Below are 17,114 nucleotides of genomic sequence, written 5' to 3'. Positions count from 1 at the left end.
CAATGATAATGCTATTTAAATAAATGTCAGATTTTATATCAATTACTTTTGGAGGAGCAGAGTGAGTCTTATCTAATCTTTAATTTGCTCATCGTATACAGTAGACCAGACCTTTGGCCTCAGTTGCCAACACATTATTCCTTGCGTCGAGCTCATTCACGGTCAGCTACGTGACACCTGACACCCCTGTGCCACGCACACGCACACGCACACACGCACACGCAGGCTCGCACACCGAGTTTGGCCGAAAGAAAAGGCGCCGAGTTAACTCAATAGGAAACATGTTATCTGAAGTGAACGGCCACGAACAAGTTGTACAGTGTCGGTTTAAAAGTATCATTCCAAACGACGCACTTGCATGCCCGCCTCGCCCAGCGGATCTGAGCAGAGCTGTGTAGCGCTCCCTCCTCTCTCCGCGGGAACCATAGATGACAAGCTCAGAGCTGCCTGCAGCATCTAGCGCGGGTTCCAGTGGCGGACCATGGCGAGACGGATGGAAGTCTACCTCTTATTTTTGATCCTTTTCACATCGTTTTGCCGCCACGCAAACGGACAAGTGAGCCTTAACGAGATAACAGGATTTAGTTTGAGTCCACCTTATTTCAACCTTGCCCAGGGTTCAGCTATTTCCGCCACCGCCACTTGCGGACAGGATGATCTTGGGAGACCGAGAACTGATTTATATTGTAAACTTGTCGGAGGACACAACACTGGATTCATTGTTCAAAATATGCAGGTGAGATGATTCAACCTATCTTCGACTTTCTCAGTTCCAGAGTTATCACTCTGTTATCAAGAGTTATTAATCAGTCGGAATCATGAATTAGTAACCTAGAATGATTTTTTATATTCAATTCATTCTGCTACTTCAGACACTATTTAGTTTAATGTCCTGGTATGTGGTTCATGCTGTCCTAATGGACCCATATTAGTACAAATATGTACACCTGCCTGCCTACAATTGGAGTCACTGTCATCTGTCGGAAAAGCGAGTTTGAACTTTTTCAGGCTCCAGAATCGGTATTACATTGTAGGAATGTTGTATCATGCGTTTACAGCCAATAATTCATTTTGACATATGTTAATTGTTTTATGAACTCTGTAAATGCCTTCTGCCTGTATCGGTAGTTGAGTCAATCCAGTGGACTCAACTGCACCTCTTACTCCGCAACACTATCTGGTATTCTGAAACCCTTTCAAAACATATGTTAATTAATGGATGTCCAATTTAGGGTCAATTCTGTGACCACTGCAACTCCAATGAGCCAAACAAAGCCCACCCGGTGACAAATGCGATCGATGGGACAGAGCGCTGGTGGCAGAGTCCTCCTCTCTCCAGAGGACCCGAATACAACCAGGTGAACATCACCCTGGACCTCGGGCAGGTGAGATGAACGCACCCCTTGCATGCTGGAACCGCACTAATGGAGTACATCTCAACATGTTTTCAACGTTTACACGCGGATATAGTGAACAGAGGGAATCGCTGATGTACTGGGGGGAGGAGTAAGATCACTTGAAGAATCTTTTCACGCCAGACCCATAGATCCTTCTCGCCTCTTCTTTTTTATGTTGCTGTTGTCTTGAAGCCCTTGAAAGAACCCGTTATCATCAACACATGTGCATCTGCTGTGGTGGCTGATTGCTTGTTGGAGCGGGAACAGGAATTTGGATATGCGTTTAGTTTTTTTCTCTTTCTTTCAAAACCACAATGTCAGAAGTAGGGGCCCTCCTCACGCTAAGACAGAGGTGGTCATGTGAGGGACGCCCCCTGTGGACCGCTTGCTGGCAGGGAATCAAACTCACGCCCCTCTGGCCGGGGGATATGTATCCGATGTGACCTGTGCCCGGGGCAGTGGAGTTTGGCCCGCTGCCCTTGAACCACTTCATGTTTGATTGTCATGAGTCAAAAAACAACAACTGAGAAATTCTGTCTGAGGGGAGATTAAGGTTCCTACCAATGGTGGACGGTATCTGACATCCAGGCATGTGGAAGCCCTGCAGTCCTGCTGGGGGGTTTGATACGGTGTTGAGTTTCTGGTCGTGCAGAATGCTAAGGCCAAAGTGTGGTGGGGTTGGACATGATGAACCTATATGTGTCCTCATCCCTTCGGTCCTATATGTCCTAATCCCTCATGTTGTGCACCCAACCAATGTGCAGTTCTCTTCCATCCTTAGATAAGCCAGGCTGACTTGCGAGGGACGTGGGGGGTTAAAAATAGCCACTGTGCTCATAGGAGATGATGTACACATGCAAACCTTTTGGGGGGGATGTCTTAGTTTAATTTGTGGTAATGTCCCCTATTTATTTCTGAGCAGGGACAAGTGATGGACAGGTTCATGCTATAAAGGGCATGGCTAGATTATCGACTGAGGCTAACCAAACACACACACACACACACACACACACACACACACACACGACAGCCCCACTACCACTGCTCCGCCCAAAATCTAACCACTGTCGCACGCACACACCACAATACACCACCACACATCGCTGCCTTGCGTCCGACCTGTCAGACAGATCCGATGGGGAGCTGATGTCTGTGATTGTAAACACTCTTCTTTGGACAAAGTGTTAGTTATTAGAAAGAGATAATCCATTTGAAAAAAATGCTATGGTTTTACAAGCATTAAAAAAGAAACCCAACATGGAGACAATAGGGCTAGAGTATTTAAAAATAAATAAATAAATAAATAAAAAAAGTTTAAAAATTTAAAAAGTAAAAAAAATTAAAAGCTTAGCTCCACTTTTATTCATGCTTTGGCCTTTAATACCAGTTTATTTGAGCATCTTGATGGATGCCGATTTTGTCTCCTAAGACAGCTTTCTTGTTATTTTGCTTCCCAAACATTTGCTAAGAGTCTATGCTAGAGTATAAAACAGATTAAAACTTTTAAAAGTAAACAAATGTCTAAAAAGTATTAGCTCCACTGTTGTTCATGCTTTGGCCTTTATTATCAGTTTATTTGAGCATCTAGGTTGGAATGCTGATTTTGTCCTCCAAGAACCCTTTCTTGTTATTTGGAGGCTAAGAGGCTGGGATTTGTTTTATTGAGATTGTGCAATGCAACCCAGCGTGGTTCATTCTGAATCCTTTGGGCAGAGCTCGCGATCTCCAGAAGGTGTGGGCTTTGTTCAGGGTGGATTAGATCCTGTGGTTGCTTTTAAGCACGCAGGTGCTCCACTCTTATCTTCATCTTTCTCAGCGGATATTTTCGATAATGGCACAGTGAATGTTTACATTTTACGACCAGGTTCAAAGGAAAAACGCTCTCTTTCAGACGAGACGTTTCCGCCGGCTCCCAGTGGCAACTTGTTTGAGGCGAGGAGTGCCTCGGTTAATCTTTAATGTGATGTTTAGGCTGATCTGTTTTTTATAATTAGTCACACAGTTGGAACACTTGGTTCTAGCTTAGATAAAAAATGACGTTTTTATTGGCGTAGAAATGGCCTAAACATGCCTTTAGGGTCAAGGCTCAGAGTGGCGGTTGCTGGTTGGCTAGCTACTGCGTGTCTTGTCTTTCAGATTATTGGCTTTTGACCTATGACCCCGCGAAAAATCCTGCCTTGTGTCAGGAAATGACCTTGACGCCAAGTTAGTCGGGTCACTGATTGACTGCTCCTTAAGTCAGTAGCTAATAACATCGCTACAAAGTTACTCCTCCTGTTGTATTCCCTTATCTTATTATGACCTGAAAGCGCTTTGCTGCTTGTATTGAAAGGACGGTCATTTGCCATGTAGTTCACTGTATATTATAATAACATACAAAAAAAAAAATTCAATCGTACCCGATCCCAGATCAAAAAAAAAAAGCGCACTCAAAGTAACCAAACCAAAGCTTTTGTGTCATTTCACGAACATGTTCAACATCATTTCAGAGACGCACTAATCTCTGTCTGTGACCAATAGCAGACGACCCTAGTCAACTTCAAGGCATTGCTTCCTACTCTTTATATCATTCAAGGATTCAATGATACTTAGGAGGGGACTCATATGTCCAGGTCGCCCTAGACACAACCCTTATGGCTCCCCAGTGCCCATCCTGGCAGCCTATAGGTGGCTGGGAGAACATGCGTGTGGGCCTTGTGTCAAAGTATTCAGGGCACGCAGGAGACTATTGTTCTGGTAAATATGCGCACCATGTACCAGCAGGCCGCCAGTCGCCCCTCCGTTTTTTTTCTTTCTGGGGAATGTATTTTAGGAGATGTGACTGCATGCAGTTCATCGGACTGAGCGGGCCCATTCAGTCATGGGAGACGGTCATGCCAGCCTTTGTGGTCTGTCTGTCTGACTGTCTGTCTGACTGTTTGGCTGTCTGTCAGCCTGATGAGACCCAAAGCCCCTCTCGTTTCTGGGTGATACCCCATAGGACATAATTGGCATTACTAGATGCATACCGTGGGCTTTTATGAGGGTCAGGAACATGTATAAGTACATACGGTTTATGATAGGGTTGTATGCACCTATACACTGTAAAAGTACATACACAGATATAAAAGTGAATGCAATTTATTTTATCACTGGGCCATTAAAAAGCAGATTTTCTTTCATGCCATAGCTTTGACATTTACTGTTGTTATCTGTGCAAAATAATTGATCATTGAGCATTTTACCAACACACCATAACTATAAACTATATCACTGTACAAAGTTTAGATTGATACGAAGGAATGTTGACATCTTGATGGACCTATTTCTGCAAGATTGACATATTTCCCCATCCATAGCGACGTTGCTTTAGGATAGCGAGACAGTTAGAGGTTATGAAATCGTAATCTGTTGTTCTCCTTAGTTAAATGAGGTGGGACAGGGATTAGAATGCTCCATTCCTTTTTGGGTTTAGGGTTAGTCTTATTGCCTGTTGAATAATTCACATGGAACCTAAGCTGCTAGCTGAGGGGTCCGCCTCCACTTTGAGGTTAAGTTTCCCAATGCACCCGTCGCCCCCTTTTGCATGGGTTTCCTCCAGGCTGGATTGTGTGACATGCTGCTGGTCCCTTTGTGAATGTATGCAGAGGTTAGATATAGCTTAAGTATATATATATATTTTATGAGAGTGACCATGCCTTCTTAAAGTGTTGGATGGATTCATGGTGGCATGAATTCTTAGTGAAAGTCTATTAATGTAAACACACACACACACACACACACACACACACACACACACACACACACACACACACACACACACACACACACACAGTGCATGCATGTGATTTCCAATCACATGCATTCTGCCCTTTCTAAGAATGACATCTTCATAGAATATCACTCCTCTCTTTTTATCATGCTAAATGTATTTATTATTTGGTTACTACAGTGCCAGTCCAAGCCCATGGCGCTATGGCTATTAGTGCCATGGCTGTGATGATGACAGAGGTGATGTAAGTGTCCGTGTTTAGCCGCCTTCAGCCATGTTTAGCTGCCTTCAGCTCTGTTGCCTGTGGTGCCGGTCCAGCCTTTTGGATATTTACAACCTCTCGCCGCTAGCAGGTTAATCCTTTTATCACTACTAAGAAGCAGCCAGGTCTCGAGACTCGGATCACGGCCCTCCTAAATCAAGCGCTCAGTAGTGGAACCAAAAACAATGGCGCCGGTTCAACTCGCAGAGCGGGGCATCTCATAAATAGCAGCGCTGATCAGCGGTCACGGGCGTGATGACGCAGGTGACGGGCTCCGCAGGTTCTTTTCCACTGGAAAGAACCTGGTCCTGCTTCACAGACATGCCGCGGCCCATCCCCCTGCTTTCTTTTCATGTCATGGATAATGTATTTTTCTCTCATGGACGTTTTTGATCATAGGCCAAGTTCACAGAGCTGGGAGGTTGGCTGTCTTGAGAAGCTTTTAACTCAATTGAAGACGAGGATTGGAGTTTGTAATCTCACCGCGTTCATTCCAAAGAACCACAGAAAGCCTGCATTTCATTGCCCTGATTAAGATAGCGATAATCTAAGTGGCTTCTTCTGCAATAATTTATGACAAAACAATTTCGTCGGTGCAATAACCTGCGATCGAGAATTCCGACTACTAAACACGAGACCAATGAGAGACACGTAGGAACCTGCGTCTTTTGCCTTGCAATATAGACTCTTTTTAGTAGAAATGGTTTAGGAGGAGGACTGGTAAAAGTGGACCTTAAGGCGCTTTCACCAGTCCTGACGCACAATAGGCATTTTCTCAGGAAGGCCAATGCCATCCTGGACTGTGGGCCCCGGGCCAACCCCCTGAAGGGACAATTTAACCGGCTCCTCATGGGTCGGCATTTCAGAGCAGGGAAGGGGGAAGACAGAAAGGACCAGCGACTCTTTTATCCTTGTGGCCATTTATTCATTAAATCGCTGGCTACTGGTCATACTGATAAAGCCTCTTATATTTGACATGCATATAACAACTGCATGTTGGTCTCCTTGTCTTTTCTTGTTGTTTATGGTTTGTGGTGTACGGTGCTGAACGTGTGATCCTCCTGCACAGCAAATCTCCCCTGGGGGAACCTTTTTGTTACCTTCGAACTTGTGCATGCGGACATCCTGTCGGGTGCATCACACATTTGTTAGAAAATAAATCAGGACCCTACTAACCCCTCAACGAAAGCTCCCCGCCCCTCATTCCTTCCCCTCGCCCCAGTACCAGCGCCACCTGTTGCACGTGGACAAACAGTTGGACGGCCCGCATTGTTTTGGGACGAGGGGTGTGTGTGGGGCTCGGGCTGAGAGGGGGGGACAACTGTCGCCGCACACCCCATTGTGGTGCAGGGCGCATCGGTCAGACAGCCATGAGCCCTCTCTCTCTCTCTGTCTGAGTCTCTCCTTTGTGGAGCGCTCCTTTGTTGGGAGAAGGCAGAGGCTGGGGAGCTCTCTGTCCCTGCGGCCCCCTCGCTGCGTCGCTGTGGAATGAGGTTGGCACCGCGACGGCCTGGGCTCGGAATCCGGGATTAGAACAGGCCGGCTTTCAAACTGCAGTTGTTAAATATGTCACCTGTGCATATGTATTTTATGCTGTATGTATATATATATATATATATATATATATATATATATAAAGATAGGGGCGGCTGGCATATATATATATATATATATATATGTGTGTGTGTATGTGCGTGTGTGTTTGTGTGTGTGTGCGTGTGAGTCGTGTGTGTGTGCGTGTGCGTGTGCGTGTGCGTTTGTGTATGTGTGCGTGTGCGTGTGTGTGAGGGTGTGTGTGTGTGTGCATACAGTGTAACGTACATATGCACAGGTGACTATTTAACAACTGCAGTGTTGTGCTCTCTATGTTGTGCTACATATGTGTCATATGTGATGTGCTCTTATGCTGGATTATAAAATAGAATTGCAACAACACCATATAACGGGAATAACCTGGTGGGCCGTGGCCCAATTCCGTGGCTCAATACCACATACCAGTTGTTTCTGGAATGTGGTTTTGCAATATTATTTTGTAACACAGCAATATGAGCACATTGGTAGGGGGTAAGAAAAAAAAAATAGTTTTCTGGGTTCTCAACTACAATAGAACATCATGAACACTAAAGAACAATATGAAGGAAGTTTATACATAAAGCTTCAATTAAATAAGTAAACCAAAATAAATAAAAATATATCTTTAAGAGGGAGTGAACCCACTGTTTTAGCTGGACTTCAAACTAACGATAAAATAATAAAATAAACCGCTGCTCAGGTGGAGTAAGTGTCAGAGAATCTTAACCATCTCTCGGACGCTGCAGTCCTTAGCCGCCAAGACAAAATAGACATGTTCACACACATCTCACTGTCGGTGTCCCTTCATCTCCAGGTCGAAGAGTAAAACTTTTGGCAGAGACAGGAAAAAAAACATATGACTTCACTCCGAACTCTGGGCCATGGATGTTTAATTCACGAATTTGGTGTCGGTTGGTCACGGTCTTAAGACCCTTAACGACGAACTGAGGGACGGGACCTATACACACATTCATCAGAGCAGAGCTGTCCAACAAACACAACCCCCACACAGATGCACACACAAACACGCACACACACAAACAAACTTGACCTTGACCTCAGGATCATCTGGAAACGGCAGTATAAGCTTTGCAGTGTGCATGCTGTGTGCTTTGTGAAATACATAAGCGGCCCGGCTATTTTAGGTCTAAACGTAGGAAACGTGTCTTAAGCATTTAAACAAATGCCAGGGGCGGCTGGCATGGGCAGAGTGTGAGCTGGCCCACAATAACTTCCAAGTTCACAGTGGAAGGAGTGACACTTTAATGCCCTGTGTGCCACGTGAGTGTGTTTAACAGTGTGGATACGCTCAGGAATTCATTGGCAAGGCAAGAGGGATCGTGACCTGTAGCTGGTGACCTCTGACCTTTTCTGTCACCGACCCCGCTGCATGCGATGTTGTGTGTTTCCAAAGGCCTTCACAAAGCTGTTTTTTAAGTGTTGCTACCGCCACATGCTTGTCAATGTGTCGCATGGCTCTGTTCATTGGATACAGGGGAGAGCACTCCAAAAATGTCATATCTCAAGGCTGCTGATGAAAAACAATCCATCCTATTAAATCCACCCTATTAAATCCATCCCTGATGTTCAATTCAATTCAATTCAATTTTATTTTATTTGTATAGCCCTTAATCACCATTACTGTCTTAAAGGGCTTAATGGCTTAACAGGCCAAATATATATGATACAGTATATATGACTGTGAAATATATGACTGTGTAATATATTTATGACTTGTATATGAATCATGAACCTTTGAAATCACGTTCAAAGGTTCATGATTTATTGACCATTGCATGCCTTCGTATAGGTCCTCCTATGAAGGAATATAGCTCCTATATACACAGGAGGACTGGGTATATTCCTACACTTTGGGTGAGCTGTACAGTCGCACAAGGTAGTGGCCTGGACAGGTTTATCAGTCCTTGTGTATATGCATCGCAATTACCAAGAGGGGTTTGACTTCCTAGCGCGCGGTCTGCTGATGGGCGGGGTGCTAAGGCCAGAGTCGCAGCCCGTGCCGGGGCTATTAGGCAGGATGTGGAATGTGACGCCATGTTTGGAATCTGAGACGGATACCCCCCCCCCCCCCCCCCCCCCCCCCCCCCCCCCCCCCCCCCAAACAACCCTGGCTACCTCCTCTCTCTGTGTTTTAATCCCTTTCTTCTTTATCTCCTCTCCCCTACAAACCACCCTGCATCCTGCCCTGAACCTCTTCCTGTGTTGCCTGAACTTATTTGGCTCTCTTCAGCTGAACCATGTCATACATGGTATGTACATGTGTAGATAGAAGACAGATAGTTGTATTCTGTATGGATAGTAGGCAGATTGACAGCCCCAGCTCTGATTACATGGTTGAGGGCCTATACGTTGTTTTTGTGGTGCTTTCATTAATTGGTCCGTATGTGCATATTGGGCTTCTGATCAGTTTAAAGAAGATCATATATTTGGGTTACCCATCTATGTAATAATAACTATCAATGTTTAATATCTATGTTTAAATCTGACATTCTGAGCTTGGATAATATTCTTCCACACAGGAAATGATCCATGTTTCATCAAGTAGTGTCTTTAAATCTGCCCTTACTTTTGCATGAACTTAAACACAGGATAACCTCAACTTTTGTTATCAACTGATAAAACGGAAACACAGGCCAGCAATGCGAAACATTGAAGAACAGCGCAGGCTTTATATTAAAGGGAATAGGGGGCTTTGCAGTATTGTTCCGATCTTTAACTAAATGTAAGGCTTGATCCCCCATTAGCATGTTTGCCAGAAGTGATGCTAGCGATTGCATTGACAGCTTCCAGGGGACAAGCCAAGGCACTTCGACAGCTGAACCTTGGTCCCTCTCGCAATCCGTCTAGCAGAGAGCTATTTGAACCCCTGGCCATGGGGGTTAGTGGCAGAAGTAAGGCAGCTGAGGCTTCCAACCTGCTACTGAGGGATGTGACGACTAGTGTGGACCTGCCCTGCTTCTTCTCGCTGTCAGAACCCTGAATCACTCTCAATACAGACTGCAGCGTTCTATTCTCAAACTCTCAAATTCTCCTGTCTTTCTCTACTTAAATGACACACTTTTTTTTAATCCAGATCTTCCAGCCCGAGGTAGAATAATATATGTTTTGCAAATCCAGCCGTCACATTCCACCTCGGGGCCATGTTTTCATAACGTCGATTGAGGATGTGTGTCAACACAGGGTTGCCTAGATATCGCCTGTGTTTGAAGCTAAAGACAGCGGGGTGGGGCTCTCAGGTGAAGGTGAGACTCATTCCTGGCTCGTCCGCCGCATGGTTTCAAAGGGCGGGAATAAGGGAGGAACGTTGGGCCAAACAACTCCTGGTTCTCCGTTCTTAGCTCTTACTGTAAGCTGCTCCTCGAAAGGTGAAGGTTAATACCCCTGGTATTCAGGGAACCCGAAATTGCCCCGGAAAGGGTTCGGGTGCTTGGTTATGAAGATGATGGTAGTGATGATGATGGTGATAATGGCGTGGGCTGACGTAAAGCTCTGATTTGTCAGAGGCAATCACTGTCACCCCCTCCCCTCCCTCTCCCAAATCTCCCACCCGCCTGTGCGCACTGTATTTACTGATAGAGGGGAGATAGAGAGCAGCACGGGTTATATGGGCGGTTTTGTAATGTCTCCCCCCATTGTTGCTTTTGCATTATTATAATTGCATCGCGGCGGAGGACAACAATAACATTGTTCAGTGGCCTCACCTGGTGCATCAACATGGACACTGTAACAGTGAGCCTCTATTGAGCGAGATACAATTCACACACTTTAGGGGCCCCTGATCTCGACTTTGCAAAAGGGCTAATCTCTGTTCACGGGTCATTTCACCGCAGCCAAAGTTTCCGAGCGAAAAGAAAAGAAAATGTTGAACAGCCATGTGGACACGGTAGAGTCCTGGCTCGCTCAAGACCAGGAACGGGCACAGCGCTGGAGCTGCTTTCCAAGCGCTAAGGGTTGATATTAATGGACGTCAAACCCCGAAGCACAGGAAACCTGAAACCTGCAGTTCATTCGGAGCAGACACTAGCCTGGTTTCATTTTTTTGTTTACCTCTGCGTTGTCTTTCTGTGTGTGTGTGTGTGTGTGTGTGTGCGTGTGCGTGTGTGTGCGTGTGTGTCTGTGTTTGGGTGTTTCAGCTCTACCACGTGGCGTACATCCTCATCAAGTTTGCCAACTCCCCCCGTCCCGACCTGTGGGTCCTGGAGCGCTCTGTGGACAAGGGGAAGACCTACAGCCCCTGGCAGTACTTTGCACGTGAGTCCCGCTCAATGTGCGACTTATTAGGCTTAGAAGGACCGCTTCAAAGGAAGCACTCAAAGCCAAGGAAAATGTGCTTGTTGGAGATAAGGTTTGTACAAGGTGCGAAAACCTCCAAACGGACCTTACATTCAAGTTAATATATAATATAATATTATATTATTATATTATGTAATATTTAATATATATTATGACCTTGTCACGCAAGATTTGTCACACTCAAAATGAATACAATCGCAAGCAAATGCATTTTGCGATATTAAGGTCCCACAAACCTTGCTCAAATTCAAGTGAGAAAATATTAGAGATCAGAAACATATATCAAATCAAATACAAGGAGCAATTATTTTCAGGTATCTGACACACTGCATCCCTTCCTCTTTCTCACTATGGATTCCATAGACGTCCTATGGTACATAATCAAAACCCTAAATCACACACCACCCATCCCCACCGTCACAGCCCTGGGATGTCAGGTCTCACAGGGCTGTTAAAGCCCTGGTCTAGGAGGCACCTCTGCCAGACGTCTTGCCTAGAGAGAGACACACACAGATGACTCGCCAACACTTCCAGTCCCAGCCTCTCCTTGCAGAGGCTTGCTATATCAGTCCCCATATTCCCTTCATTCATCTGCCTGCCAAGGCATTATTAATGCTCTGAGAATGTCTGCTGACTCCAGAAAAATAAATCCTCTCACTGTCTATCGGTCTGTATCTCCTGTTTCTATGTCGTAGGACTTGAAAATAGTTGTTTGCTTGCTTTCTGAAGTCGTGTGCACTTAAATGATTCTTGCACTTCTTTGGGGTTTATCTTTATCGTTGAATTCGCTGTGTAAGTCGCTTTGGACAGAAGCGTCTGCTAAATTAATGTAATTTCTCTATTCTGACATATGCCATTGCTGTTCATTGTTCAGTCACTACTGACACACTTTACCCTAAACCATGTTCATCAATATTGTTGGATTTATCAATTTGATGTATAGGTACACATACACAGTAATGGAAATTGATGCTATGAAACAGAATGAGTCAAGAAATCTTGGTCTGTTTACATTTGACAGTGATGTATTTGATTCCATTTTGATTCATATCTGTTACCAACATCAGCAAATATAAAATCTAATATGATATATTCAATGACATCTGGAAAGTAACTAAGACATAATTACATATTTACAATAACAAGCAATTGAAGCCAATGAGAGAACCTCACAGCGAAGAGTGAGTGTGTGATGACGTCCTCCGTTGTGCGTCCTCAGACTCTAAGCACGAGTGCGTGGAGAGGTTCGGGAAGCAGCCCAACCGACGCGTGGAGCACGACGACGACCAGATCTGCACCACGGAATACTCCAAAATCCCTCCGCTGGAGAACGGAGAGGTGAGGTCGTTCGCCCTTCTCGCCGTCATGACCTCATGCGAGATCGGGACGGCTCCGCGGCTAACGGAGTGGCTAATTCTATCGATGATAGTCACGCGAAATGCTACGACGCTAATTCCGACTGATGCCCTCCAGATCGTGGTGTCTCTGATCAACGGGCGGCCGGGCTCCAGCAACTTCACCTACTCCCCGGTGCTGAGAGACTTCACCAAGGCCACCAACATCCGCCTGCGCTTCCTCCGCACCAGCACCCTGCTGGGACACCTGATCTCCAAGGCCCAGCGCGACCCCACTGTCACCCGCAGGGTGAGACACACGCGCCCCCGCTACGCTCACACCCTGGTGTCACCCCGGCAGCTTAGCTAGACAACCTCCACGTAGAGCCAGGAAGGATGATGACACACACACACACACACACACATGTGCATGCGCACACACACACACACACACACACACACACACACACACACACACACACACACACACACACACACACACACATAGACACACAAACACACACTGCTCTCAGCTTTCACATTCCTTTTGTATTGAATTGCCATATCTTTCTGTCCAGTCATCCCAATAAAATTGCCTTAGCGGAGAATGCATCCACTGGTTTGGACAGAGAACACCTCAGAAGTCAAGGAAGGTGTTCGGCTAACTCCATTTACCAGTATACTTTTATTAATGCTGTTATTTGAATGAAATTTCACTAATCTTGAGCGTGACGTGAATTCAACCGCACATGAACTCTCTGACTCTGTCTCTCATGTACAATGAGGATATCATGAACACGGTCCAGCCCTTCCCTCAAGGTACACATGGATTACGAAAGCGTCTCATTCCCAAGGCCTGTCTGCTCCGGTGTGAGCGATACGAATACTGGGCCGATAAGATATTCTCTTTTTTTATGTATCCCCGGTGATAACCAAAACTCCTCAACATTTTCACAGTACTACTACAGTATCAAAGACATCAGCGTTGGTGGACGCTGTGTGTGTCACGGCCATGCACAGGAATGCGGTGTGCGGGGCCAGGGCAACTCCAACAGGTGAATATACCTTTTGGTTGAAGCAGATGAAGGCGATGGGATGGCTGTCTGGGGATTTAGAAGCACTTTGTTTGTTTTTGTTTGTTTGACAAATAAAATGTACTTGAAGTTACTTATTTTCTATTTCATCTTTTTCATTCAGTCTTGCGGGATGACATATAAAATAAGTAACGTCAAGTACATTTTATTTGTAGAGGAATCTCAGTGAATATCAGTTCCGGTCTAGAACGGTTTAGGCGGGTTAAGGGTAAGGAAATATTATCCTTAATTATCAAGCCAGAAATTCTGGGGAAGATAGCAGAAAGTGCGATCACTCCTTGTAGGGACTGTAAGGAGAGAAATGGGTGCCATTGCAAATAATGTAGCCAAATTAGGCTAGATCACCCAACAAGCTGAACTGGAGTGAGTTAAATCATGAGGCATGCACTGATCTTTGAGGCAGATATAAACATAAACAGATATTTAGTCCAAACAATAACACAACACACAATCCCTCTGGCAGTAGTACGGTACGTGGCGCTGTCCTCGGCTTGTTGATGTTGACTTCATGCAGGAACAGGAATAAAGAGGGAGATCACTGTGGTGATTTCAAAATCGAAAGATCCTACCGATAGCGAAGGTAGGATAAGACAAATGCCTCGTGTGTTTATTTCTAAGAGTTCAACATTGTAAAAATCTAAAGCAACAGGGCGGATTCTTTGAGTCCATCCGATTACTGCTTGCAGTGATGTCACCTTCTGTCTAGAGTCCAAGAGGTGAGGTTTCTGTTTGGTCTCGATAAAGGCAGACAGTCATCATGACACATGGACCTCATGAACCGCGCTTTGATAGCAGCACAGAATGTGAAATGAAGATTTCTCTCATGCCACTGCTATTACGGCTTTAACAAAATGACTATTTCGCCGGCAAGCTTTCCCATTGAGAACCGAGAGCGTTGCCATCTAATGACTACGTTCCCCATAACCCCTCCTGATTTCATCTCCCGTATACCTGAGAGGGCTCCGCTGATCGGTGAGTCACTCCCGGTGTCCATGCCTCTCTCCTCCCCAGACGGCATTGCGAGTGCACACACAACACGTGCGGCGAGTCCTGTGATCGCTGCTGCCCGGGTTTCAACCAGAGGGCGTGGCGCACCGCCACCGCAGACAGCCCCAACGCCTGCCAGCGTAAGTCAGCGCCTAGCGGGGTTGTCCGGCTGGGAACCCCCCCTCCTCGTGTCTGTCTTTCACGTTCAAAGGACCAGGTGTAGGATCTTGCGTGTGTAGATTTAACAGTAAAAAGGAAGTAAAGATAATGGCGAAAATGTCCTTTCAGAAGTCTTTGGTCTTTGTTTGAAAATGTCCTTTCAGAAGTCTTTTGTTTTTGTTTGAAGGATATCCACTCATGCCACTCAAGTTGCCTTTTTATGATTAACGTTTGTTTATGGTTAAAGCTGACATACGTTTATGATTGTTATGTCTCAACACAGGTAGCGCACACTTCAGTGCTCTCAGTAGGCTAGCTTGACTAGGCTGCAGTTCACTTACCAGCCAAAGGGGGCAATAATGATTCTGATTATTACCGCGATTACCTCAAAGTAGCCTGAAATCAGCAGACCAAACCACAAATGCATATTAGTCTGAAACCTCTCAGTACATGTTCAATTTCCATGGCCGTTATCGGACCTACAAACATTCAGAGTAACGGAACGAAACACTCCTACTGTGAACAAAATAAATAAAAGCCAATTAAACAAATAAGATAGCCGTTCGAGATTAACAGCAGTAATATGGAGTCGTCATATCTTTCATCTCTTTACATGGCGGCATCTGTAGAAAGGGAGCTCCTCGCACTCTCCCCCTCACACTCAAACCCCCGCATTCAGAGCAGACAAGTAGTTATACAAAGAACGAATGGCAAATGTAGCGAATTAAAAGTATATAAAAAATACATGCAGGTATGAAAGTACTCGTTCCTTAAGAAAATCCAATCTTTACTCATGTGCGTATCTTGTAAAGCCTTTACAACCCACCCCTGCCAACATGTCGTGGAGCAGCGGAAAGGCCGCTACACTTGCGGTGCGTCTCAACAACACAGTTCACCCCGGGACAAGAGTTTATTTATTTACTTTATTTATCCGTCTTACCAGTCATCCAACCACACTCACACCAGTAAGTCATGCAGCCAGGTCAGACAACCGTGCCGGCCTCCCCACAACCGCCCTCCCAGCCCCACCCCCTTGCCTGGCGCAGATCTTCAATGCCGAAATCCCCCACCCTCCCATGCCAGCCCTGTCCAGCCCCCAGACCAGCCAAACTCCTGTCAGATGGAATATAATGACGTTGGACATGTGCCAAGATCCTATTCCTCATATCTTGAGATGCTGAAATCCGAGCATCATGTCGGCAAACAAACAAAAACGAAAAAAACACAGAGAGCGAGAGGGCGAGTGAGCGAGAGATAATGCAGTCATTTGGACACTCAGTGAACCGTGTGGAGGGTGGAGCGTGAGAGCAACATGGTGCTGAGGTTGCTCGTACAGTACGAGCTGTATGTGGTTGGCAGGAAGGGAGGCCATTTTGTTTGGGCCATTATCTTTGCAAGAATTATGGACTCTTCTTGTGTGTGCTGTTACCCAACACACGGTTTCATCACGTCTCTTCCAGCAAGAATTACACTTAAAGTGTTTAAATGGCTGAGCTAAGCAGAGATGAATTATACGGATAATAAAAATAACATAGTGTTTGTCTCTCTCTGTGTCTTTGTTTGTGTGTGTGTGTGTGCGTGTGTGTGTGTGCGTGTCGGGGGTTTCCTCCACAGCTTGCCAGTGTTTCTCCCATGCGTTCGACTGTTATTATGACCCCGAGGTGGAGCGACGGGGGGCAAGTTTAGACTCCTCCGGCGGCTACGGCGGTGGGGGCGTGTGCATCGGCTGCCAGGTATGGAAGTCTTTCAAGTCCCAACGAATTCTGCTCCTCGGTAGTGTGTGTGTGTGTGTGTGTGTGTGTATGTGTGTGTGAGTGTGTGTGTTTGTTTGTGTCTGTGTGCGTGTGTGCGGCTATGATAGTGGAAAGGATGATAAAAGTGAGTTTACCAGGGTTCTGCATTGGATTGTTCCTTCTGTAGGGGTATGGAATTTAGTGTTTTCTTTGGGATATAAAAAATGATGACAAAAGTAAGTTCCTGCAGTGTTTATCCTTGGATGTTACGATTTGTATCAGTAAGCAATTAGTATTGCATTGCATGTTTTGCACCTTGTATTCATCACATCAAAATGAAATGTAATTTTAATGGAGGAAAACAAACAGATTTAAGGACATGGGATGAGCTATGTAAGGGATAATCACCGAGAGGCAGGGCAATAAACAGTTTGATATGCCCGGCTTGTGGACGGCTTACTGCCCGAGACAAAATCGAGGGCGGTAACCTTCCACGAGCCGGGCATATCAA

At 45.5% G+C, this 17,114-nt stretch overlaps 1 protein-coding gene across 3 annotated transcripts in view; it reads left to right on the top strand.

Moving 5' to 3' along the window:
- The first annotated feature begins 252 nt into the window (after positions 1–252).
- The window catches only part of LOC307086041 (laminin subunit alpha-3-like), a 71,044-nt gene continuing 54,182 nt past the window's right edge, over positions 253–17,114 (top strand). For all 3 annotated transcript variants that reach the window (XM_079751073.1, XM_079751072.1, XM_079751074.1), the window contains exons 1-8: positions 253–736; positions 1,233–1,385; positions 11,137–11,254; positions 12,516–12,634; positions 12,770–12,940; positions 13,588–13,685; positions 14,736–14,851; positions 16,485–16,603. In XM_079751073.1, coding sequence (XP_079607199.1) covers positions 482–736; positions 1,233–1,385; positions 11,137–11,254; positions 12,516–12,634; positions 12,770–12,940; positions 13,588–13,685; positions 14,736–14,851; positions 16,485–16,603 — 1,149 coding nt within the window. In that variant the 5' untranslated portion in view covers positions 253–481. The remainder of the gene's footprint in view (positions 737–1,232; positions 1,386–11,136; positions 11,255–12,515; positions 12,635–12,769; positions 12,941–13,587; positions 13,686–14,735; positions 14,852–16,484; positions 16,604–17,114) is intronic.

Source organism: Pollachius pollachius, assembly GCF_949987615.1.
Source record: "Pollachius pollachius genome assembly, chromosome: 14".
Lineage (NCBI taxonomy): Eukaryota > Metazoa > Chordata > Actinopteri > Gadiformes > Gadidae > Pollachius > Pollachius pollachius.
The sequence above is the reverse complement of the archived record's forward strand: the minus strand, read 5'-3'. Positions and strand labels throughout refer to the sequence as shown.